This window comes from Scyliorhinus torazame, chromosome 25, assembly GCF_047496885.1.
Source record: "Scyliorhinus torazame isolate Kashiwa2021f chromosome 25, sScyTor2.1, whole genome shotgun sequence".
Lineage (NCBI taxonomy): Eukaryota > Metazoa > Chordata > Chondrichthyes > Carcharhiniformes > Scyliorhinidae > Scyliorhinus > Scyliorhinus torazame.
The window spans coordinates 8,055,499-8,082,788 of record NC_092731.1 but is presented as its reverse complement, the minus strand read 5'-3'; the positions used below and the strand labels follow the sequence as shown (position 1 = coordinate 8,082,788).

The window sequence follows — 27,290 nt, the reverse complement described above, 5'->3', positions numbered from 1 at the left end:
GACACATAAAGGACTTGTATGTAAACATCGACTTCCATGACCACAGAACCGTTCCAACATGCTCTACAACCGGCCAATGTCCCATGTTGGAAAACACACCAATTTGTGCACAGCAAGCTTCCACAACGGCAATCTGCTTCACTGGTTTTTTTTTTGTTCATGAGATGTAGGTGCCCATCCCAAATTGAACGGAGTGTCTCGCTCGGCCATTTCAGAGGGGGCGGTTAAGTCAACCACATGGCTGTGGGTCTGGAGTCACATGTAAGCCAGACCAAGTAAGGGCGGCAGATTTTCTTTCCTAAAGAGTGCTAATGAACCAGATGGGTTTTTACAATTATCATTTCATGATCATCATCAATTCCAGATTTTTATTGATTGCAAATTTCACCAACTGCCGTGGTGGGATTTGAACTCAGGTTCCCAGAGCATTACCCTGGGTCTCTGGATTACTTGTCCAGTGATAAGACCACTACCCCACCACATCCCCTGAACCTGATGCCAGTTTAGGGATAAATATTGGCTGTGTACAGTCACACTGCTATTCAGAATGCCCATTGGCTAGGGGAGAGCTCCACTGCTGTGCTGTTACAGGATATTTTAAACCCAGCCCAGGGAGCAGACAAGGCCTCGGTTTAATGTGTCATCTGAAAGACGGAACCTCCAACACACTGCAGCACTCTTAGTAGCTGCTCTAGGAGTTTCACCCTAGATTTTTGCTTCGGTCTCTGTAGCTGTACTTTAAAAAATTTCATTTACGGGATGTGGGCGTCGCTGGTTAGGCCAGCATTTATTGCCCATCCCTAGTTGCCCTTCAGAAGGTGGTAAAGTTGCCTTCTTGAACCCCTGCAGCCCTTGCAGTGTAGATACACCCACTGTGCTGTTAGGGAGGGAGTTCCAGCATGTTGCCCCGGCGACAGTGAAGGAACAATGGTATATTTCCAAGTTAGGGTGGTGAGTGACTTGGAGGGGAACCTCCAGGTGGTGGGGTTCCCAGGTATCTGCTGCTCTTGTCCTTCTAGATGGTAGCAGTCATGTGTTTGGAAGGTGTTGTCTCAGGAAACTTGGTGAGTTACTGCAGTGCCACATGAGGAGAGATTGACTCGGTTGGGGTTGTTCTCGCTGGAGTTCAGAATGAGGGGGGAAATCTCATAGAGACTTATAAAATTCTAACAGGACTAGACAAGGTAGATGCAGGGAAGATGTTACCAATGATGGGTGTGTCCAGAACCAGGGGTCACAGTCTCAGGATTCAGGCTAAACCATTTCAGACAGATATAAGGAGACATTTCTTCACCCAAAGAGTGGTGAGCCTGTGGGATTCATTACCACAGGAAGCCGTTGATGCTAAAACATTGAATATATTCAAGAGGCGGCTGGATATAGCACTTGGGGAGAATGGGATCAAAGGCTATGGGGAGAAAGCAGGATTAGGCTATTGAGTTGGATGATCAGCCATGATGGTGATGAATGACAGAGCAGGCTCGAAGGGCCAAAAGGCCTCCTCCTGCTCCTATCGTCTATGCATCGTCTATGTATCTTGCAGATGGTACACAAGGCTGCCACTGTTCATCGGTGGTGGAGGGAGTGAATGTTTGTGGAAGGGGGAGCAATCAAGCGGGGCTGCTTTGTCCTGGATGGTGTTGAGCTTCTTGAGTGTTGTTGGGAGCTGCACTCATCCAGGCAAGTGGAGAGTATTCCACTACACTCCTGACTTGTGCCTTGTAGATGGTGGATAGGCTTTGGGGAGTCTGGAGGGGAGTTACTCGCTGTAGGATTCCCAGCCTTTGACCTGCCCTGGTAGACACAGTATTAATATGACTAGTCCAGTTCAGTTTCTGGTATCAATGGTAATGCAAGGGATGCTGATTGTGGGAGATTCAGCAATGGTATTGCCACAGAATGTTAAGGGGCGGTGGTTAGATCTCTTGGTACCCATGACTTTCTGGAGACAGCGATACCTCGTGAGCCACAGCTGATCCTTTCTTTCAAACAACGAGTTACTGCCAATGATCATCTGGGAAACCTTTTTTTAAAAAAGTCACAATGCATCAGAAATGAAACAGGTTTGATCAGATCTGGATTTCACTTCTCGTCTCTCTCCCAGCCTGTCAGGAGGATGGAACCATGTAGTTTCCAGTCCTCCCACGTGAGAGAAAAGTGGCCCGTTTCAGCTCGAAAAGATGCTCGAAGGGAAGTAGAAACTGAGGTTAACAGTGATTCATCCCCACGTTGCTCAACCTCTTCAATTACATTCAAATAAATATTCTTCACATAAGAAAAAGTGTGTGTTTAATAAAAAGGCCAACTCCATTCATAAGAGGCACAACAGCTGCCCTGAAAAATTACAAAACAAAATTGAAACATTAAGAGGTTTTCACAGAATAATAACTGAAGTCAAAATTGAACTTGAAGGAACTAGTCCAATGGAGAGAACACTGTGGTTACGCTCCGAGGGGGGAGAACGCATCCTCATCGTGTGCTAGGCTTAGCCTTATTCAGTTTAAGGTAGTCCACAGGGCACACATGACAGTGGCCAGGATGAGCAAGGTTTTTTTGTAGGGGTGGAGGATTTGTGTGGGCGTAGTGCACTCAGGAAAACCATTCTCAAATTGATCCTTGACAGCGAGTAAATCAGGCACAGTGACGTCACATTGTTTGCCTTGGTTTTGATGTGTGTATGATTAGAAAGAACGCTTTGAATTTTAATAGCTCGTGAGGCAAAACTAATAAAAAGCACATTTAGCCTACAACCAACCACATCAAGGGGTAATAACTGTCCGAAAATGACACAGAATTACATTCTTGAATGCTGTATCGGCAGAAGGTAGTAGCCTAGCTAGAATTAAAGGGTTAACATTTCCATTAAAATAGCAAAAGACAGTGTGAAGTGTTTCAGGCCAACATTGCGGACAGTCACCACTGGGTCCTTGTGTGTTAAAATTGGGGAAAAAAAGAAAATCGTTAACAGAGTTTATATAAAGTACTGGATGCAGAACTGCTTGGACAGGAAAACATTCAACTAACTTTGGATACACCAATAAAAGTTTTACCCCCTGCTGTAAGACAGGGTTAATGAGTGAAGTGACACAGACTTCTTTTTAAGTAGTCGTGTGCTGGACTGTTAATTATTGGGCACAGCTACAATGACTTCATCTTTAGCTTCCCGCAGAACTTAATTGTTTAACAGTAAACCATTACTGCCACTTCTTTGATCAGTTGTTCTCAGTCTCTATCCTCAGGAGGATTTTCCCGAGGTTTGCTAGTGCAGCTTTAAACATCTGGCTTCCCAAATTAACTAACAGTTTCCTAAAAAATTCAGTGCAGGATTATTTACATGAAAGCTGTCCTTCTACCCAGGGTGGCCGCGGTGGGGAGTGTTCCCTGCTTCCGAGGTAAAAGCTCTGGTTGGCTTCAAATCCCACTTCGGGACGTGATGGCCAAGGAAGATGTGTTTACAATGTGGCCAAGTCACATTGCTGGTTTAGCACACTGGGCTAAATCGCTGGCTTTGAAAGCAGACCAAGGCAGGCCAGCAGCACGGTTCAATTCCCGTAACAGCCTCCCCGAACAGGCGCCGGAATGTGGCGACTAGGGGCTTTTCACAGTAACTTCATTTGAAGCCTACTTGTGACAATAAGCGATTTTCATTTCATTTCAAGCAGGTGATTGTCATTCTGCGAAGCGTTCCAACATGCCCGAGGCAGGCAGTAAACAGGAGACAGATCAAAGCAAATTACTGTGGATGCTGGAATCTGACACAAAAACAGAAAAATGCTGGACAATCTCAGCTGGTCTGACAGCGTCTGGGCAGAGAGAAGGGAGCTAGCGTTGAGTCTGGATGGCTCTTAATAATCTTTATTATTGTCACAAGTGGGCTTACGTTAACACTGCAATGAAGTTACCGTGGAAATCCCCTAGTCGCCACATTCCGGCACCTGTTCGGTACACAGAGGGAGAATTCAGAATGTCCAATTCACCTAACAGCATGTCTTTCGGGACTTGTGGGAGGAAACCGGAGCACCCGGAGGAAACCCACGCAGACACGGGGCGAACGTGCAGACTCCGCACAGATAGTGACCCAAGCCGGAATGTGGCGACTAGGGGTTTTCACAGTAACTTTGTCGCAGTGTTAATGTAAGCCTACTTGTGACAAGAAAGATTATTAAATGAATGTAGCTGCTCTGGAATTTGAATGACATTATGGCCACAATATTAGTGTCTGGGGTTTGGCGGGTGGACTGATCAATTAAACTGGTTATTGAATTTGACTTGCCTACCCAAACCTCGGTGATGCAAGTGGGTGTGTATATGTACACGTATCAATGCGTTGGGCAGAAGAATACACATCCGTTGACAAAAGCAACAGTGCCAAGCAGTGAACTATACTGGCTGCATGTAACAGGGCAGGGTAGATTGCTAATAACCACATCTGCAACAGATAACATCAGCAATACTGATCAAGTGAAAATAAGTATTGGACTGCAAGTGGCTTGAACTGTATTTATTTGCAATGTGGAGGTTACGGACAGTGATTCCTTCATCGCTGTCCGTTCAGATTGCCAATTCGATATCCTCCAGTTTCTTACAAAATAATTTTGCGATATCCTGGTTCACATTGTTCGGACTCATTTTAAGTTTTGACACTCGGCGGTGAGCTCTCGGTCGGAAGCTGCGGAGATTGCTCGGTGTAAGATGTGCGTTCCGTACTCGGTAACCATTTCCGAACTTCCGCCGGCCTTCACTTGGCTCCAATGCAGTCAACAATCCCGTTACTTTTCAACCCGTCGAAGAAGAAGAAGTTGTTGTGTGGTGGGTCGCGTTGAGACAAGGCCTGCGGAGAATGCACAGTCAGACATTCATTCCTCACAAAACAGGAGCAGCAGCCAGGCCATTGCGAAAGTTATTTATAACATTGCCACAGATTACGACAGCTTGGCCCCAACCACGTTCTACCAGCAGCCTCTTCAGAATGCACTAATCCTTGCTGTAGTTCACAGATGCGCTCCATTACCTCACCTGCACATCCACGGTTCACATTTATTCACACACGATTGTGTGTGGTGTCGTTATGCTTTTCAAACTGGCCCACCAAGATCGTCCAGCCACGATCGAGCTCAATGGCGGAGCAAGCTCAAGGAGCCGATTCCAGCTCCGAGCTTTTGAGTTTGTGAATCCTGAAGCTCTTTCTGAATTTGACTCCTCTGCTTTTCCCCAGGGCAGTGAAGTCAATTACAGAAAATATAAGCTGGATTACTGTGCCCAATGCCGGGCACCTCGCTTCAGGGAGGACACGGAGGCTTTGTAGAGAATACAGAATAATCTTAAATAAATTTAGAGTACCCAATTCATTTTTTTCCAATTAAGGGGCAATTTAGCGTGGCCAATTCACCTACCCTGCACATCTTTGGGTTGTGGGGGTGAGACCCACGCAGACACGGGGAGAATGTGCAAACTCCACACAGATAGTGACCCGGGGTTGGGATTGAACCCGGGACCTCGGCGTCGTGAGGCAACAGTGCTAACCACTGCGCCACCGTGCTGCCCTTTTATTTTTATATTCTTTCCCTTTCCACCATTCTTTCTCCTGTATGTGTGGCTATATATATTTCTGTCTGTTTAATTATAAAGCTGTACATAATAAAAGATTACTTGTACTTTAAAGATACAAACCTGGTATTGCGGTTATTGGGCTCAACTAAGGACCTCGGGTATTTTAAATAAAATCTAATTTGCCCTGTGTTACGACTCCGGGACAAGTGGGGCTGGAATTGACGGCCGACCAGCCCCGGGGGTCGTGCATCTCAAGTCTCCACCTCGTCAAAGCTTCGCAGAATCCTCGCAGATCACTTCTCGTTTTTCTAAACTCCAATGAGCCCAGGCCCAATTTTTCCTCATGAGACAACACCTTCACCCCATGAATCAGTTTGCGGGACCTTGTCCGGACTGCTCCCAGCGTGGGTCAGCTCGGCCAGTAACATCGATTCGAGATCTGTACAATGTTCCGCGATCGGAGGCGTGGTGATGCATGGTCATCATTTTAACATTACACACGCACAGGTTGCAACAACTGAACCAAGGTGCTCTGATCAAACCTGCTGGTTTGCACGCTGCCACCTTACTGTCAAAATATAAAACTGCTTCCGAAAACCTTACTTCCCTTCCTCTTGCCTTAACCAGTTTTTCTTTCGGACGGATCAAAGGAGTACATCTGCTAACGGTCCAATATATGGGTTTGATAATAAGTTTATGTGCACAACCCTCAGTCATACCTGGCACCTCTACCTGTGCACTGGCTAGACATTAAATATTTACTGATTAGCTGCTTACAGACAGTCTTACCTTTACAATTTCCTGACTGAGCACTCCGCCCACAACAGCACACACCGGGGCTAGCTCTGAGAAACAGGAGCTGAAGGAAGGAAGGAAAAGGCACAGTTTATAATCTTATAATCGGAGGGTGAGACAGTGGCTTGGCGGCAATGTCACTGGGATAATGATCCAGAGGTCCCCAGGCTAATGCTCTGGGGGACACGGGTTCAAATCCCATCACAGCAGCTGGTGGAATTTAAATTCAATTAATAAAACAAATCTGGATTTGGAAACTAGTCTCGGTAATGGTGACCACGATCGCTAATTGTGGTAAAAGCCCATCTGGGTCACCAATGTCCCCTTGGGGAAGGAAATCTGCCGTCCTTACCCGGTCTGGCCTACACGTGACTCCAGACCCACAGCGATGTGATTGACTCTTACTGCCCCTCTGAAATGGTCGAGCGAGCCGGTCTGTTTTACATTAGGCTTACATTAACACTGCAATGAAGATACTGTGAAAAGCCCCTAGTCGCCACATTCCGGCGCCTGTTTGGGTACACAGAGGGAGAATTCAGAATGTCCAATTCACCAGGCAAGCACGTCTTTCGGGACTGTGGGAGGAAACCGGAGCACCCGGAGTAAACCCACACAGACACGGGGAGAACGTGCAGACTCTGCACAGACAGTGACCCAAGCCGGGGATTGAACCTGGGGCCCTGGCGCTGTGAAGCGACAGTGCTAACCACTGTACTGTCCAAGGGGCAATTACGAATGGGCAACAAATGCTGACCCAGCCCAGTGATGCCCACATCCCACAAAAGAATAAAAAGGTTTCAATATATGGAAATCACAACTGCTTCTCTTTTAACCATTAAATTAGCTAATAGTCTATTTTCTTCACTTCCTCCAGAATATGGGATCTGGGGGGGGGGGGGGGGGGGGAGGGGGGGGAATCTCCAGTCCCCCAGTCGCGTGTTTATTGGCAACGCTGTTCCTTAACGGCTGGACTCTTTCTTCGCGCCGCATGTCAATGGGATTTCCCATCAAAGCCACCCCATGGTGCCGGGAAACCCACGGCGGTGGGAAAAGAGAATCCTTACGGATTCAACGGCTCAGCTAATAACTGTTATTCGAAAGTCGGCCAAGTGTTCGCCCGTCTGCTCCCTCCAGAGAGCGAGATGAATACCGCAGCTGACCCGGGATTCTCCTTTATCCAGAGGCCACGGTATAGCAGAGGGGGTCGGTGTAGAAACTGGTGGCAGAAACATGACGTACTCTTCCCCGTCTCGCTCAGTCCGGGGCTCAGTCCGGGGCTCAGTCCGGGGCTCAGTCCGGGGCACAGAGTCGGGCTTGACCCTGGGGATTTTCACAATGGCGTTTGGTGAAAAAAAATATTCCATTGCCAATTAAGAAAATGGAATCTGCAGCATAACCAAGAGATTGGAAATCCTCTACAGTCTGAATGTTTTTCACAGCCAATTTGGATTGTTCAGTAAGATAGGGGAAGTGGATACCCTTAACCGCCAGTAATATTATACTGGCCTTCATGGTAAAATGGTTTACATAGAACATAGAAAATACAGCACAGAACAGGCCCTTCGGCCCACGATGTTGTGCCGAACCTTTGTCCTAGATTAATCATAGATTATCATTGAATTTACAGTGCAGAAGGAGGCCATTCGGCCCTTTGAGTCTGCACCGGCTCTTGGAAAGAGCACCCTACCCAAACTCAACACCTCCACCCAACACCAAGGGCAATTTGGACATTAAGGGCAATTTATCATTGGCCAATTCACCTAACCCGCACATCTTTGGACTGTGGGAGGAAACCGGAGCACCCGGAGGAAACCCACGCAGACACGGGGAGGACGTGCAGACTCCGCACAGACAATGACCCAAGCTGGAATCGAACCTGGGACCATGGATCTGTGAAGCAATTGTGCTATCCACAATGCTACCGTGCTGCCCTTAAGAACAAATAAATCTACACTATATCATTTTCCCGTAATCCATGTACCTATCCAACAGCTGCTTGAAGGTCCCTAATGTTTCCGACTCAACTACTTCCACAGGCAGTGCATTCCATGCCCCCACTACTCTCTGGGTAAAGAACCTACCTCTGATATCCCTCCTATATCTTCCACCTTTCACCTTAAATTTATGTCCCCTTGTAATGGTGTGTTCCACCTGGGGAAAAAGTCTCTGACTGTCTACTCTATCTATTCCCCTGATCATCTTATAAACCTCTATCAAGTCGCCCCTCATCCTTCTCCGCTCTAATGAGAAAAGGCCTAGCACCCTCAACCTTTCCTCGTAAGACCTACTCTCCATTCCAGGCAACATCCTGGTAAATCTTCTTTGCACCTTTTCCAGAGCTTCCACATCCTTCCTAAAATGAGGCGACCAGAACTGTACACAGTACTCCAAATGTGGCCGTACCAAAGTTTTGTACAGCTGCATCATTACCTCATGGCTCTTAAATTCAATCCCTCTGTTAATGAACGCGAGCACACCATAGGCCTTCTTCACAGCTCTATCCACTTGAGTGGCAACTTTCAAAGATGTATGAACATAGACCCCAAGGTCTCTCTGCTCCTCCACAAAGCCAAGGACTCTACCGTTAACCCTGTATTCCGCATTCATATTTGTCCTTCCAAAATGGACAACCTCACACTTTTCAGGGTTAAACTCCATCTGCCACTTCTCAGCCCAGCTCTGCATCCTATCTATGTCTCTTTGCAGCCGACAACAGCCCTCCTTACTATCCACAACTCCACCAATCTTCGTATTGTCTGCAAATTTACTGACCCACCCTTCAACTCCCTCATCCAAGTCATTAATGAAAATCACAAACAGCAGAGGACCCAGAACTGATCCCTGCGGTACACCACTGGTAACTGGGATCCAGGCTGAATATTTGCCATCCACCACCACTCTCTGACTTCTATCGGTTAGCCAGTTCGTTATCCAACTGGCCAAATTTCCCACTATCCCATGCCTCCTTACTTTGTGCAGAAGCCTACCATGGGGAACTTTATCAAATGCCTTACTAAAATCCATGTACACTACATCCACTGCTTTACCTTCATCCACATGCTTGGTCACCTCCTCAAAGAATTCAATAAGATTTGTAAGGCAAGACCTACCCCTCACAAATCCGTGCTGACAATCCCTAATCAAGCAGTGTCTTTCCAGATGCTCAGAAATCCTATCCTTCAGTACCCTTTCCATTACTTTGCCTACCACCGAAGTAAGACTAACTGGCCTGTAATTCCCAGGGTTATCCCTAGTTCCTTTTTTGAACAGGGGCACGACATTCGCCACTCTCCAATCCCCTGGTACCACCCCTGTTGACAGTGAGGACGAAAAGATAATTGCCAACGGCTCTGCAATTTCATCTCTTGCTTCCCATAGAATCCTTGGATATATCCCGTCAGGCCCGGGGACTTGTCTATCCTCAAGTTTTTCAAAATGCCCAACACATCTTCCTTCCTAACAAGTATTTCCTCGAGCTTACCAATCTGTTTCACACTGTCCTCTCCAACAATATCGCCCCTCTCATTTGTAAATACAGAAGAAAAGTACTCATTCAAGACCTCTCCTATCTCTTCAGACTCAATACACAATCTCCCGCTACTGTCCTTGATCGGACCTACCCTCGCTCTAGTCATTCTCATATTTCTCACATATGTGTAAAAGGCCTTGGGGTTTTCCTTGATCCTACCCGCCAAAGATTGTTCATGCCCTCTCTTAGCTCTCCTAATCCCTTTCTTCAGTTCCCTCCTGGCTATCTTGTATCCCTCCAATGCCCTGTCTGAACCTTGTTTCCTCAGCCTTACATAAGTCACCTTTTTCCTCTTAACAAGACATTCAACCTCTCTTGTCAACCATGGTTCCCTCACTCGACCATCTCGTCCCTGCCTGACAGGGACATACATATCAAGGACACGTAGCACCTGTTCCTTGAACAAGTTCCACATTTCACTTGTGTCCTTCCCTGCCAGCCTATGTTCCCAACTTATGCACTTCAATTCTTGTCTGACAACATCGTATTTACCCTTCCCCCAATTGTAAACCTTGCCCTGTTGCACGTACCTATCCCTCTCCATTACTAAAGTGAAAGTCACAGAATTGTGGTCACTATCTCCAAAATGCTCCCCCACTAACAAATCTATCACTTGCCCTGGTTCATTACCCAGTACTAAATCCAACATTGCCCCTCCTCTGGTTGGACAATCTACATACTGTGTTAGAAAAGCTTCCTGGACACACTGCACAAACACCACCCCATCCAAACTATTTGATCTAAAGAGTTTCCACTCAATATTTGGGAAGTTAAAGTCGCCCATGACTACTACCCTATGACTTCTGCACCTTTCCAAAATCTGTTTCCCAATCTGTTCCTCCACATCTCTGCTACTATTGGGGGGCCTATAGAAAACTCCTAACAAGGTGACTGCTCCTTTCCTATTTCTGACTTCAACCCATACTACCTCAATAGGGTGATACTCCTCAAACTGCCTTTCTGCAGCTGTTATACTATCTCTAATTAATAATGCCACCCCCCACCTCTTTTACCACCCTCCCTAATCTTATTGAAACATCTATAACCAGGGACCTCCAACAACCATTTCTGCCCCTCTTCTATCCAAGTTTCCGTGATGGCCACCACATCGTAGTCCCAAGTACCGATCCATGCCTTAAGTTCACCCACCTTATTCCTGATGCTTCTTGCGTTGAAGTATACACACTTCAACCCATCTCCGTGCCTGCAAATACTCTCCTTTGTCAGTGTTCCCTTCCCCACTGCCTCATTACAAGCTTTGGCGTCCTGAATATCGGCTACCTTAGTTGCTGGACTACAAATCCGGTTCCCATTCCCCTGCCAAATTAGTTTAAACCCTCCCGAAGAGTACTAGCAAACCTCCCTCCCAGGATATTGGTGCCCCTCTGGTTCAGATGCAACCCGTCCTGCTTGTACAGGTTCCACCTTCCCCAGAATGCGCTCCAATTATCCAAATACCTGAAGCCCTCCCTCCTACACCATTCCTGCAGCCACGTGTTCAACTGCACTCTCTCCCTATTCCTAGCCTCGCTATCACGTGGCACCGGCAAAAAACCAGAGATGACAACTCTGTCTGTCCTGGCTTTCAACTTCCAGCCTAACTCCCTAAACTTGTTTATTACCTCCACACCCCTTTTCCTACCTATGTCGTTGGTACCAATGTGCACCACGACTTCTGGCTGCTCCCCCTCCCCCTTAAGGATCCTTAAGACACGATCCGAGACATCCCTGGCCCTGGCACCCGGGAGGCAACATACGTTCCGGGAGTCTCGCTCGCGACCACAGAATCTCCTATCTATTCCCCTAACCATTGAATCTCCTACAACTATTGCTTTTCTATTCTCCCCCCTTCCCTTCTGAGCCCCAGAGCCAGACTCAGTGCCAGAGACCTGGCCGCTAGGGCCTTCCCCCGGTAGGTCATCCCCCCCAGGTTTCCTCCCTGGTTTCATTTTACAATCGGAGGAAACCCTCAGATGACTTGCTACACACCAAGTAATTCTTTCTGTTAATTTCTCATTCCCCAGAAGAGAAAACGATTGCTTAATGCACAGTCTGTATGGTGCCGTTCTAACGGTGTTATTGGGAGCCCTGGTTTTGGGGAAAAGGATAGGAGAGGAGGGGATGGGGAAAAAGAGGTTGGCGTGCATTTGCTACACTGGATGTGCCTCATGTTAGCTCGCGATCAAGGCCCTGTTTCCCTATGGTTATGTAGTCTGGACATTGTTGCTGGGGTCAGCAGGTGGTGGAAACAGATTAAATTTCAAAAAGGGAACTCGCGCAAGCACGATGGACCGAAGAGACTCCTGCCTCTACCACAAACTGTGACTGACTTCATTTCAACAGACAAGAGAGCCACGTAGGCCTTAGAAACCATCCAATAAGGTACCAGAGAGTATTTAATGGATTTTAACCCTGAAAAGTCTGAGGTGATGCATTTTGCGGGGGGGGGGGAAGAGGGGAAGAAGAGAGAAAGAGAACTAACAAGGCAAGGGAATGCACAATGAACGGTAGGACGCTAGGAAGTACAGAGGACCCGAAGGTGCCTGTCCATAGGTCCCTGAAGCAAGCAGGACAGGTGGATAAGAAGGCAAGTGGGATACTTGCCTTTATTAGCCCAGGAACAGGATATAAGAGCAGAGGGATTATGCTGGAGCTGTATAAAACACTGGTTAGGCCCCAGCTGGAGTACTGTGTGCAGTCCTGGTTACAACACTATCGGCAGGAAGTAATTGCACTGGAGAGGGTGCAGAGGAGATTCACCAGGATGTTGCCTGGGCTGGAGAGTTTAGGCTATGGAAAGAGGCCAGCTAGGCTGGGGTTGTTTTCCTTCGAGCAGAGAAGGCCGAGGGGGAACATGATCGAGGTGTACAAAATTTTGAGGGAACTTATGAGATAGAGTGGATGGGAAAGAACCTTTCCCCTCAGTAGGAAGGTCAGTAACCAGGGAGCATGAATCTAAGGCCAGGGGCTGGAGATTTAGAGGGGTTGACGGAAGACTTTTTCACCCGAGGATGGTGGGAATCTGGAACTCACTGTCTGAAAGGCTGGTGGAGGCGGGAACCCTCGCAACATTTCATAGAATTTACAGTGCAGAAGGAGGCCATTCGGCCCATCGCGTCTGCACCGGCTCTTGGAAAGAGCACCCTACCCAAGCCCACACCTCCACCCTATCCCCATAACCCAGTAACCCCACCCAACACTAAGGGCAATTTTGGACACTGAAGGCAATTTAGCATGGCCAATCCACCTAACCTGCACATCTTTGGACTGTGGGAGGAAACCGGAGCACCCGGGGGAAACCCACGCAGACACGGGGAGAACGTGCAGACTCCGCACAGACAATGCCCCAAGCCGGGAAACGAACCTGGGACCCTGGAGCTGTGAAGCAATTGAGCTAACCACCATGCTACCGTCCTGCCCACGCGGCATTGAACGCCATCACAGACAAGACTATGGACCAAGTGCTGGAAAATGGGATTAGAATAGATAGGTACTTGATGGACAGGGGAGCCACTTTCTGTGCTGTAACACTCTACGACTAACTGCCCTGTAGCCAGAACTAGAGCCTTCCGAAGACTAGCGAAAGCCACAGGAACGGGACGTTGGCGTTTATTCTGGTGATATATTGATGCATTTATTCACTGCCACAAATAAAAGAGGTAACTGACCTGACAAACTCATCCGTGAGCAGGTCACTCTTAACCCCCAAAGAATCCAACACATCGTTCCTTAGTTGCAGCAATAATTCTGAATCTTCGTCATAGCTCTCGGGCATTGGGTCCCGGGCCTTAGCAGTTCGGAATTTCAACAGAACTGTCAGAGAGAAAATTAAAGGAACATTGAAAACAGCAAAGTCGGAATCCATTATTCCTTAAAAGGGTACCAAAGGTGCATTATCATTGGCACATTTAAGAGAATGAGGCACTGCGAAGGGTAAACAGGACCTCCTCGTGTGCGAGGATGAGCCTGATACAGTTTAAGGTGGTGCACAGGGTGCATATGACTCGGGCGAGAATGAGTGGGTTCTTTCAGGGGGTAGCAGATAAGTGTGAGAGGTGTGGACAGGGGCCAGCGAATCACACGCACGTGTTTTGGGGTTGTGAAAAATTGGGATGATTCTGGCCGGGAGTGTTCGTGGTCTTAGCCAGGATAGTGGAAGAGGGAGTCCTCTCGGACCCTTTGGTGGCGATATTTGGGGTTTCAGAGAAGCCGGAGCTCATGGAGAGGAGGAAGGCCGATGTCGTGGCCTTCGCCTCTCTGATTGTACAGCGACAAATTTTACTGGAGTGGCAGTCAGCATGGTTGGGTGACCTGTACGACTTCCTGCGGTTAGAGAAGATAAAGTAAGAGATAAGGGGCTCAGCAGGGGGGTTTGAGAAAAGATGGGGAATGTGTGTAACCGTGTTTGAGGAGCTGTTCAGGGGAGGGGAGGGTGAAAAAGGGGAAAAATTTGTAGACTGTATAGTTGATTGTTGGGAAGTATGTTTCACGGGGTGTACATTTGCTGTAACCTGTTTTGATACATGTTTGTAATAAAATACATTTAAAAAAACTAAAAAGTTTTAACTAAAATTCAAATATTATTTATCATGCAGTTGTTTTCTGAGCCAAGTTGAGGGAAGGGCAGATTAATTTATTTTTTAAAATTTAGAGTACCCAATTATTATTTTTTTCCAATTAAGGGGCAATTTAGTGTGGCCAATCCACCTACCCTGCACAGCTTTGGGTTGTGGGGGCGAAACCCACGCAAACACGGGGAGAATGTGCAAACTCCACACGGACAGTGACCTAGGGCCGGGATTCGAACCCGGGTCCTCAGCGCCACAGTCCCAGTGCTAACCACTGCGCCACCGTGCCAACCTGGGCAGAGAATTTTAAACAAGAGTAAACTGTCACCCTCCATTACTCCATTCACCCAGCGCGTAATGGATGCAACCAAAAAATAATTCTCAAAGGACCCCAATCTCCCGCATAAATTGCCAGCTGGAGTGGTGCGTGCTGACTCCAGTGTTCAAGAAGGAGCTGGGATAGAGGTTCCATCAAATAGGAGGCAAGCGTCTTTGTAGATTAACGCCTGTCCCCTGTGATCTGGACAGGTTTTGATCATCAGAGCCGGATTTTAGAATAATTATTTTTCCTGTCCTTGCCTCAGGAGATTACAGATGATCGGTGTGGTTATGCGGTGGACGTAGAGGGTGGCGCTGAGGACGAAGAGTTTAGCCATCAGTCAGTCGAAGACCGATTTTAAAAATAAATTTAGAGTACACAATTCTTTTTTTATCCAATTAAGAGGCAATTTAGCGTGGCCAATCCACCTGCCCTGCACATCTTTGGGTTGTGCGAAACCCACGCAGACACGGGGAGAGTGTGCAAACTCCACACGGACAGCGACCCAGAGCCGGGATTCGAACCCGGGTCCTCAGCGCCGTAGTCCCAGTGCTAACCACTGTGCCGCATGCCGCCCCCGAAGACAGCTTTGATGGGACTAGCTGGTCAGCTCTGCCTACGAAATGGCATCAGTCTGGTTGGACTAATCTAATTAAAGTGCCTTAGAACCCACCAGCCAAGAGACATAGTTACATCCCAACACAGGTCCCACCCGGAAAAGGGCTCGCATTCTCCATTTTGCGACCAAAATCCAGAGCCTCAACCTTATGGTCGTCAGGTCAACAAGTTCTCGCCGCGGGCGACCAAAATTAACGGCAGCTTCAGTGATCCACAACAGTTTTTTTTTTTTGTAACGCTCACAGGACACTTACTTCCTCTTCAAATGTGTTTGACTATTAATGTTAAAAATAATCTCCGAACACTCCAAGTGCACACTACATGTGTAGGAGGTGGCTGCACTGTTACTGACACTTGGACAGCTATTCGATAAGGGTGTGTAAACAGTACGAGAAAGCGACAGTCTGTCATTGGCATAGCTCCAGACAGCTGTGTCTCTTGTTACTGGTTATCTAGCCACTCCATCTTCTCTAAGCGGTGGGAGTAATCAAGTCACTGGAGACAATGGGGCAAAAGTTCACTTCAGGCACGGGACGACTGGCACCACATTTGTCTGAGAGTTAAGGGGCAAGTTTAAAAAAAAAAGGTAAACACATAACTATACCGAACACAAATGCGACTGCAGTGCAGCGCTTTGCTGACCAACGATAGCGAAAGGCTCAAACATTCAATTACGGACTCCTCAAACTCAACACTCATTAACTTCCAATGTCTTTAATGAGGTCGACAAAGTAATTTCGATCTTGTAGGTCTCTGGCGCTGGAGTGGGGAATCATTTCATTAAACGTACAGCTTGGTTTAGCACATATTCATACAGATCAGCGGATCCCAGTTTGATGTCGATTTTATTACATTCCTGGTTTTTAGACGGTTAATCATTGCTGTCTGGTAGCCCTTGTTGGAAAGGGGCTTCTATAGGGATATTAAGGGAAGGATAGCCACTTGAGTAAGGTACCGGTGAGGTGCCAGGACCTGTGCACTGATATTCCAGCAGGAGTTAAGATGTCGACCAGAGCACAAAGTGGATAGCACTCTTGATGATGAGTGTTGTGGGCTCGCGTCCCTCTCTAGACATTGAGCCCATAATCTGGGCTGACGCTCTTAGTGCCCGGGAACGCTGCACCGTCTTTCGATTGTGGCTCTGCCGGCTCTCAGCTGCTCACAATTAAAGTCCCGCAGCCACAATCCTGAGAAAGAGCAAGGAATTACCCCCGACATCTTGGCCAATATTTATTCCTCAACCACTAAAACCGATCACCTGCTCAAGGTTACACAGTTACTTGTAGCAGTTTGTTGCGTGCAAACACTTGAGGATCTCTCTGCAATGTTGCTAGATTCCGATTAGGGTCGCAAACCCTGGCCAACGTTCCTCCTCGCGAGACCGATGGTGCAGGCACTCGCTGCAGCACACCTATTGGCATGCTACCTGAAATAACATTGGCCATTATACGATTTAACACCAGCGCCGGGAGTGAGGGAGATGATGAAACCGTCCAAGGTCACCTTGAGATAACAAAACAAAAGATTAATCTGTATTGAGGTCTCTCTCTGTGTTCGGATTACACAAACAATACATGTCAGATACTCATCGCTGCACAATAGTTAATCCTTCAGCGAGTTTTTCATTACGCGCCGACTGCATGAGATGGCAGACATGGGCTGCCGAGTGCAAACAAAAACAGGAATGAAAGCTAAACAGCTCCGATCCACCGCACCATACCTTACAGGCGGCAGTGGAAAGAAGGGGACAATTCGCAGACAGATATCTCATTTTCGAGTTCAGATGAGAATTAAACGGACTGATGTTTGAGAATTGAATACTTCGAGGAGATTGCTGCTGTGTCAACATATTCATTGTAGAATATAAACAGCATTGGCGCAGCAGTCGATAATGGATTAATGCTCAGTAATGATGCGCTATTAGAATTGGTAGTTTTTTTTTAATGCAGGCATTACCAGGCATCAAGTACACAGGGTACATTAGCTGAGTGACAGTGGGTCTATAAATGCGGTGTAGCACAGTCAATGCAGTATGAACCCAGGCAGTTTGATGGATTTATATAGTGTATAAATGCCGAGACTGACAAGGTGGGAGATTGTAGGTAAGAAATGTAGCACATTTTGGAACGTACATTAAAAACCTTTAAACAGAAAGAAAGAAATACGAGCTCACAAGGTTGATTTACTGGTAGTAAAATATTAAAGGTTAAGGAGCTGCATTTTTAACATATAAAATAGAGACAGGAGTAGGTTATACTGTCTCTGAAACCTACACCGTCTTTCAATAAGATCATGGCTAATTCACAACCTCAGTTCCATCTTTCTACACGACCTCTAAATCCTCTGCTTTCATCGAATCCCTACAGTGCAGAAGGAGGCCATTCGGCCCATTGGGTCTGCACCGACCCTACGAAACAGCACCCTAACCTAGGCCCACGCCCCTACCCTATCCCCGTAACCCCACCTAACCTGCACATTATTGGGATATTAAGGGGCAATTTATCACGGCCAAATCCACCTAACCTGCACATCTTTGGACTGCGGGAGGAAACAGGAGCACTCGGAGGAAACCCACGCACACACGGGGAGAACGTGCAGACTCCACGCAGTCACCCGAGGTCAGAATCAAACCCGGGTCCCTGGTGCTGCAAGGCAGCGGTGCTAACCACTGTGCCACCCACAGGCTAAATAAATTCACCCATCTCGCCTCCAAGTCACAAGGTTCTGGATAAAGATCTCATTCCAGGAATCCTGCACAAAAATAGAGGCTGGCATTCCACCCCCTTCGCTTCTGAAGAAGTTACAGTCGACTCGAAACACTCTGTTTCTTTCTTCACAGACGCTGCCGGACATGCTGAGTTTTCCTAGCATTTTCTGTTTTTTATTGTTATTTTTGGCACCTGCAGTATTTTGCTTTTATTACTTTGATGCACGGTCTTTGGCCACTTCCCTTCTCCATGAGCGAGGATCACAGGTATTTTTTTTAAAAAATGTGTTTTTATTAGAGTTTTATAATTTTTTTTTTTACAAGTACAGGTTGAGCAGCTCTTATCTGAAAGGCTTAGGGCCGAATATGTATCGGATTTCGGAATATATTGTGCACCTGCTGCGCGTTGGGAACTGCGCGCGTGCGGGGCGCGCTGGGAACCCCACTTGTGTGGAGCGTGCTGGGAACCGCGTGCGCGCGGGGTGTGCTGGGAACTGCGTGCGCTGGGAACTGCGCTTGTGCGGGGCGCGCTGGGAACCGCGCTTGTACGGAGCGTGCTGGGAACCGCGAGCGCGCGGGGTGTGCTGTGAACCACGCTTGTGCGGAGTGCGCAGGGAACCGGGTCTGTGCGGAGCGCGCTGGGAACTGCGTGTGCGGGGCACACGTTGGGAACTGCATGTGTGCGACGTGCGTTTGGGTCTGCACATTGCCCGGGAACCTTCCCAGACCCTTGCAGGTATTCCCATTCGTGACGTCACGTCGGCGGTCGGAAAAAAGTGTGGAATTCAGAATTTTTTGGTTTTCGGAATTTTGGATAAGGGGTGCTCAACCTGTAGCGCAAAAAACATTTCAGAACATGCCTGGTACAGTACAGAAAGTATTACTGCAAATGTACAAACAAGCAAGACGGGATAACGTCAGGACAATTGATTTTAACAGCTTGTGCCTCCAGTTTTAACACCAGATCATTCAGAAAATGGGGAGAGAAAGAGGTCCTTTCTAACCCAATCCCTTATAAACCTAAGATGAAAGGCTAATCCTCGCCCCTTCATAGAGACAGGCCCCAGCACACCCGACTACCTCGATATCCTTCTGCCGATCTTTAAAATTGTGGAAGTGAACGATTAGAGGCCCGACACGTTGATTGTCCCTGAAAGGTAGTCTATGGTGCGCCCTCTCCAATTTTAAACGACCGATATTCACATCCACGTGGCAGCCAGTTCTCAGTAAATGTAACAGGAGCCTTCCCCTCCACTCCTGGCAGACCGAAGTCCCGGATATTCTCTCTCCGACTCAGTCCTTCAAATATTTCAGGATCTCCGGCATGCCACGTAGTTGGTTTTCCAAAGCTGATTGTGATCTTCAGCTGAGGAAGCAACATTTTCAGCATTCAGGATCCTTTCCCGTTTCAGCTAGCCTCTCATTAGTATTCAGCTCAAACTCTGCATCAACGAGTCGGGTCCGTCGGTTATTACGCGAGTGCAGTAGGTGCAAGTGACTCGTTTGCGTCTCCGACCGGCGCGGGTTGTGTAGCTCGTCGGCGGCAGGGGACCGGAGCATCGGAACAGGGGAGCGATCTTCTTTTTGGCCAACGCTCGATTATCCGCCAGGTCAGGAACCCACTATCGGCAGCGGAGAATCCACCCCAGGAACCACATTCCTCTTGATAGGATGACGAAATCCCCGTACATTCCAGGAATAGTTTGTAGTTACAGCAACTGCACAGTCCACCAGAAAAAGAGTAATATAGGGTTTGCGCACCTCATCAGTGCCTCAAGAGAGCATCAGGTCGCGAGACCACTCGGGGACCAGGTCAACATATTGAAAAGGCAGATCCACTCCCGTCGCGTCCAACTGCACCCTTTTATCACAGGACTTTTCTTTTGAACGTTCGCCATTTTCTTCTCCGATACTTATCCAACAGTCATCCGGGGACACATTGCTAAATATTAACCCTCGGATGAAGCAAACTTGTGCCACGCAAACAGAATAAAAGACAGGATAATATAAAGCGAGTGGCGTCAGAGCCCCTGCAAAAGCGGCTATTCTCACGTCCGCATCGTATGGTTTCCCCACAGGTAAATGCTGATGTGGCCACCGCCATCATAAGCAAGATCGGCTCGCTCAAGGCAGAGTAGGGGGGGGGGGGGGGGTCACACTTGGGCCCATTTGGCTACATTGCTCGGCCATGCATAATATTTTTGGTCAATGTAGATCTGAAGCACCCTGCCAAAAACCTACAACCCCACAAACATTTCTTTATTTACCGCTCCGCCCCGGATAATAAATCACCTGTTGCAAGGCACAATTAGTCACTGCCGGCTCTGTAACCAGCGCAAAAACAGCCCCAGCACTCTTTGACAATTTTGTCTTCTGCAACCATTTCCTGTGATTTTGTTGGTTAATCTTTTCTCACACTTTTTCAAATATGGAAAAAGAAAAGGTGCTTTATCAGTTGAATCAGCAGCAAGGTTTAGGAAAGTTTCACAGGCAGCGCTGTATTCATTAATTTCCTGTACAGGTTATTCAATGTCTCTTCTACCAGTAATCAGTAGGATCTGTTCTAGTCACTACTAGTGTTTTGCCTTTTGTTCATGATTTTTCCATGAGCAAGCAAGTCATTTCCATATATGGTAATTAATTGAATAGTTTCTTGGAGGAACACTGGACACAGAAAGCAAAAATCTCGACACTTCTTGTCTCACAATAATAATAATCTTTATTAGTGTCACAGGTAGGCTTCGGGCAGCACAGTGGCAAGCACTGTTGCTTCACAGCTCCAGAGTCCCAGGTCGATTCCCGGCTTGGGCCACTGTCTGTGCGGAGTCTGCACGTTTTCCCCGTGTCTGCGTGGATTTCCTCCGGGTGCTCCGGTTTCCTCCCACAAGTCCCGAAAGACGTGCTGTTAGGTGAATTGGACATTCTGAATCCTCCCTCTGTGTACCCGAACAGGCGCCGGAATGTGGCGACTCGGGGATTTTCACAACCTCATTGCAGTGTTAATGTAAGCCTACTTGTGACACTCAAAGATTATTATTACATTAAATTACATGCAATGAAGCTACAGCAAAAATCCCCTAGTCGCCACACTCCGGCACCTGTTCGGGGCCACAGAGGGAGAATTCAGAATGTCCAATTCACCTAACAAGCACATCTTTCGGGACTCGTGGGAGGAAACCGGAGCACCCGGAGGAAACCCCACACAGACACTGGGAGAACGTGCAGATTCCGCACAGGCAGTGACCCAAGCTGGGAATTGAACCCAGATCCTTGGCGCGGTGAAGCAACAGTGCTACCCACGGTGCCGCCCATAGATGATGTTCCCTGACCGGTAAACATCACTTGCTTCTGAACATCTTCGCTTGTTTCTGGCAAAGCTGGAAACACAATTTCCCAATGGTTCAGTATTTTCTGCCAGTGTTAAACACTGGGCGAGATTCTCAGGCCTCCCTGCCACCTGGTTTTCGGTGATGGGTTGCAATGGGACTTCCCACTAAATCCATCCTACTCCGCCAGGAAAGCGTGGCCGGGGGCGGGGAGGGGGGTGTCATTGCGGGACCAGAAGATCCCGCCCACCGTGTAGCACCACTGGTGGCCTGGAGTAGATGGTGGGTTAGTCAATTGCTTGTGGATCTCACACCAGCAGTGTTGCAATTTGGGCTCCAGCAGACTGCATGCGCCAGCTGCACCAGGTTATACTAGGAAATTCAGCAACCTTATCCTGGGAACAGACGAGTGAAGCAAGCTTACTGCGGGCCGATCAACCTGCGGCTGGGGTAAAAAAAAGCTGGATTTAGTTATGTCGTCTTGTAGAATTGGAATTAAAACAACGACAAAATAAAAACAGTCCAACAGGCCAGCAAGAGTTCAAATAAATGGCTCTTTATATTGAAAACATTTATTTAATGTGTGCATTCTTGTGCATACGCACAGCGAAAAACTAAGCAGGGCTTTGGACAAAAGCACATGGATTGCATCTTAAAGCCAGAGGTGTTGGGGCAGCTGTAACCTCTTTCTTTTAACAATAAATTGCAGCCAAGTCACAATTCAACGGAGCGACGAAAAGAAGTGACTCCACTGCACTGGCAGATCAGGCTTCTGAGTAATTTAAATGCAATAAAGGTGGAATTTCACAAATAGGAGAAAACCCAGTTACGAAAACACTAATCACATCCCCAATTTTGCAAAAGGTGTGAAATAACATTTAATGTAGGAGCCCCAGAAACACCCAGAACAGGCTTCCGCCTGGTTAAACCGAATCGGATTAGTAACCACAGACTATTCTTTAGTTGGCTCAATAAAAGTGTCCAGATTTGCGGTTATTTAATCCCAGTGGAGGTGTCATTGGCAAGTCAATGTGCTTCTGCCATATGCATGCAGCGAAATGAAACCCTAGCGTTTGAATTTCTGCGCTTCCAACACGGGTTGGACTCAACACAATTCGCAAGCTTCGACTGACTTAATTCACAAATGTCATGTGGTGTGCTCTGCAAGTTTCAATGCAATTACTAAACACTTGCCAATTACCCAGCCACACCCTGTTGCCAATTAGCCTACTGACTCAGGATCCTTGCTCAATCCGAACATCCAGCGAACATTCACGTGCGTTCGCCCCATCAATGCAATAATAAAATAACCGAATAAAGGATCACCAACGGCTATCCTCGAGCTCCAGTGGTGGCATTGTTTTCAGTCCATCTCCGGCAATGGGTTCTTCATCCAGGACCACAGTAACTGACCACAAGATATTTCCGCACAGTTTGACATAACTGATCATAACAATTTTCTTATACTCCAGTTACCCATCTCCATGCCATGTATGCCCTTTGCACTCTTCCTCGCCAATTCGATTTAGTGTCACAAGTAGGCTTACATTAACACTGCAGTGAAGTTACTGTGAAAATCCCCCAGTCGCCACATTCCGGCGCCTGTTCGGGGACACTGACGGAGAATTCAAAATGTCCAATTCACCTGACAAGCACGTCTTTCGGGACTTGAGGGGAAACCGGAGGAAACCCACGCAGACACGGGGAGAACGTGCAGACAGTGACCCAAGCCGGGAATTGAACCTGGGACCCTGGCGTTGTGAAGCAACAGTGCTAACCACTGTGCTACCGTGGTTCTGTTTGCTCATTTCCGGTCTGTATATATTTGAAAATAGCTTCATTCTTCATTAAAATGTTTTTTCAAAGAAAAAAAAAATACTACTAACTTGCACTTAAACCATTTCTCCCTCCACAATCACTATGTTACAATTGGACTTGTTGAGTTATATCTCAAATAAAAGTAAAATACTGAGGCCGCTGGAAACCTGAAATATAAACAGAAAACGCTGGATAAACTCTGCAGGTCTGGCAGCGTCTGTGGCGAGTGAAACACAGTTAATGTTTTGGATCAATGATAACTCCAATGTTTTTCAAGTCGAGTTTGCTTCACCGAGACTCCAGAAGCTCCAACGTAACCAAAGTGTTCACATTCCATCTTGCGCTATATCCCTCTCACGCTTCACTCTACCCGGGTTGCTGTTTATTCAGAAACCTCACCCTCATTTTAAACTACTGTGGCAGGGGGATGGGAACCAGATTAGGAAGTTAGAGGTCAGTAAAGAGGCAGCAACTAAAGCCAGTGAGGTACTAGATAATAAACTCAATGTGACTAAGGGGAAGAGTAGACAGGGAAGAGATGATGCACGCAAAGGGACAGGTGGTCTGAGGTGCATTTGTTCCAATGCGAGAAGTGTAGCAGGTAAGGCAGATGAACTTAGGGCTTGGATTAGTACCTGGGAATATGATGTTATTGATATTACTGAGACTTGGTTGAGGGAAGGGCAAGACTGGCAACTAAATATCCCAGGGTATAGATGCTTCAGGGGGGATAGAGAGGGAGGTTAAAGGGATGGAGGAGTTGCATTACTGGTCAGAGATGATATCACAGCTATGATTAAGGAGGGCACGATGGAGGATTCGAGCACTGAGGCAATATGGGTAGAGCCAAGAAATAGGAAGGGTGCACTAACATTGTTGGGACTTTACTACAGGCCTCCCAAAAGCGAGCGTGAAGTAGAGGTACAAATATGTAGACAGATTATAGAAAGATGTAGGAGCAATAGGGTGGTCGTGATGGGAGATTTTAACTTCCCCAACATTAAATGGGGCTCATGTAGTGTTGGAGGCGTAGATGGAGCAGAATTTGTAAGGAGCATCTAGGAGAGTTTTTTTTAGAGCAGTATGTAAATAGTCCAACTCGGGATGGGGCCATACTGGACCTGGTATTGGGGAATGATCCCGGCCAGGTGGTTGAAGTTTCAGTCGGTGATTACTTTGGGAATAGCGATCACAATTCCGTAAGTTTTAGAATACTCATGGACAAAGACGAGAGTGGTCCTAAAGGGAGAGTGCTAAATTGGGGAAAGGCCAAGTATAACAAAATTCGGCAGGAGCTAGGGAATGTGGATTGGGAGCAGCTCTTCAAGGGTAAATCCGCATTTGAAATGTGGGAGTCTTTTAAGGAAAGGTTGATTGGAGTGCAGGACAGACATGTCCCTGTGAAAATGAGGGATAGAAATGGAAAGATTAGGGAACCATAGATGATGGGTGGAATTGTGAAACTAGCTAAGATGAAAAAGGAAACATTCATAAGATCTAGGCGACTTAAAACTGATGAAGCTTTGGGGGAATATCGGGAAAGTACGACAAATTTCAAACACGCAATAAAGAGGGCTAAAAGGGGTCATGAAATATCTTTCACTAACAGGGTTAAGGAAAATCCCAAAGCCTTTTATTCGTATATAAGGAGCAAGAAGGTAACTAGAGAAAGGATTGGCCCATTCAAAGACAAAAGAGGGAATTTATGCATGGAGTCAGAGGAAATGGGTGAGATTCTTAATGAGTACTTTGCATCGGTATTCACCAAGGAGAGGGACATGACGGATGTTGAGGCTAGGGATGGATGTTTAAATACTCTAGGTCAAGTCGGCATAAGGAAGGGGGAAGCTTTGGGTATTCTAAAAGGCATTAAGGTGGACAAGTCCCCAGGTCCGGATGGGATCTATCCCGGGAAACGAGGGACGTAATAGCTGGGGCCTTAACAGATATCTTTGCAGCATCCTTGAGCACGGGTGAGGTCCCGGAGGACTGGAGAATTGCTAATGTTGTCTCTTTGTTTAAGAAGGGTAGCAGGGATAATCCAGAGAATTATAGACCTGTGAGCTTGACGTCAGTGGTAGGCAAACTGTTGGAGAAGATACTAAGGGATAGGATATATTCACATTTGGAAGAAAATAGACTCATCAGTGATAGGCAGCATGGTTTTGTGCAGGGAAGGTCATGTCTTACAAACCTAATAGAATTCTTTGAGGAAGTGACAAAGTTAATTGATGAGGGAAGGGCTGTAGATGTCATATACATGGACTTCAGTAAGGCGTTTGATAAAGTTTCCCATGGCAGGTTGATGGAAAAAGTGAAGTCGTATGGGGTTCAGGGTGTACTAGCTAGATGGATAAAGAACTGGCTGGGCAACAGGAGACAGAGAGTAGTGGTGGAAGGGAGCGTCTCAAAATGGAGAAAGGTGACTAGTGGTGTTCCACAGGGATCCATGCTCGGACCACTGTTGTTTGTGATATACATAAATGATCTGGACGAAGGTATAGGTGGTCTGATTAGCAAGTTTGCAGATGATACTAAGATTGGTGGAGTTGCAAATAGCGAGGAAGACTGTCACAGAATACAGCAAAATATAGATAGATTGGAGAGTTGGGCAGAGAAATTTCAGATGGAGTTCAATCCAGGCAAATGCGAGGTGATGCATTTTGGAAGATCTAATTCAAGAGCGGACTATACGGTCAATGGAAGTGTCCTTGGGAAAATTGATGCACAGAGAGATCTGGGAGTTCAGGTCCATTGTACTCTGAAAGTGGCAACGCAGGTCGATTGAGTGGTCAAGAAGGCATACAGCATGCTTGCCTTCATCGGACGGGGTACAGTTGTATAGGACTTTGGTTAGGCCACATTTGGAATACTGTGTGCAGTTCTGGTCGCCACATTACCAGAAGGATGTGCATGCTTTAGAGAGGGTGCAGAGGAGGTTCACCAGGATGTTGCCTGGTATGGAGGGTGCTAGCTATGAAGAGAGGTTGAGTAGATTAGGATTGTTTTCGCTGGAAAGTCGGAGGTTGAGGGGGAACCTGATTGAGGTCCACAAAATTATGAGAGGTATGGACAGGGTAGATAGCAACAAGCTTTTTCCCCAAGAGTGGGGGTGTCAATTACACGGGGTCACGATTTCAAGGTGAGAGGGGGAAAGTTTAAGGGAGATGTGCGTGGAAAGTTTTTTACGCAGAGGGTGGTGGGGGCCTGGAACGCTTTGCCAGCGGAGGTGGTAGAGGCGGGCACAATAGCATCATTTAAGATGCATCTAGACAGATATATGAACGGGCGGGGAACAGAGGGAAGTAGATACTTGGAAAATAGAAGACAGGTTTAGATAAAGGTGCAGGCTGAGAGGGCCGAAGGGCCTGTTCCTGTGCTGTAATTTTCTTTGTTCTCAAGTGCGCCCATAGCCTTGTCTCACCCCACTGCTTCCGTCTCCTCTGGATCTGAACATGTTCCTGCACCAACCACTGCTCTGACTCCCACCCCTCGCTTCCCAGCTTCTCTTTACTCCTGCCACTGGTCAACCAGGGGTAGGGTGAAGGTGTGGGGATAGGGTGAAGGTGTGGGGATAGGGTGAAGGTGTGGGGATAGGGTGAAGGTGTGGGGATAGGGTGAAGGTGTGGGGATAGGGTGAAGGTGTGGGGACAGGGTGAAGGTGTGGGGACAGGGTGAAGGTGTGGGGACAGGGTGAAGGTGTGGGGACAGGGTGAAGGTGTGGGGACAGGGTGAAGGTGTGGGGACAGGGTGAAGGTGTGGGGACAGGGTGAAGGTGTGGGGACAGGGTGAAGGTGTGGGGACAGGGTGAAGGTGTGGGGATAGGGTGAAGGTGTGGGGATAGGGTGAAGGTGTGGGGATAGGGTGAAGGTGTGGGGATAGGGTGAAGGTGTGGGGATAGGGTGAAGGTGTGGGGATAGGGTGAAGGTGTGGGGATAGGGTGAAGGTGTGGGGATAGGGTGAAGGTGTGGGGATAGGGTGAAGGTGTGGGGATAGGGTGGTGGTGTGAGCTGACGTAGGGTGCTCTTTGCAAGGGCCGGTGCAGACTCAATGGGCCGAA

The 27,290-nt window shown here is 47.5% G+C and overlaps 1 protein-coding gene across 1 annotated transcript in view; it reads right to left on the bottom strand.

Moving 5' to 3' along the window:
* Window positions 1-2,272: 2,272 nt before the first annotated feature.
* The window catches only part of sae1 (SUMO1 activating enzyme subunit 1), a 143,944-nt gene continuing 118,926 nt past the window's right edge, over window positions 2,273-27,290 (bottom strand). Inside the window, exons 7-9 of the mRNA XM_072489933.1 lie at window positions 13,543-13,687; window positions 6,340-6,409; window positions 2,273-4,831 (exon numbers count right to left, since the gene is read on the bottom strand). Of these exons, the coding sequence (XP_072346034.1) occupies window positions 4,739-4,831; window positions 6,340-6,409; window positions 13,543-13,687 (308 nt within the window). The 3' untranslated portion in view covers window positions 2,273-4,738. The remainder of the gene's footprint in view (window positions 4,832-6,339; window positions 6,410-13,542; window positions 13,688-27,290) is intronic.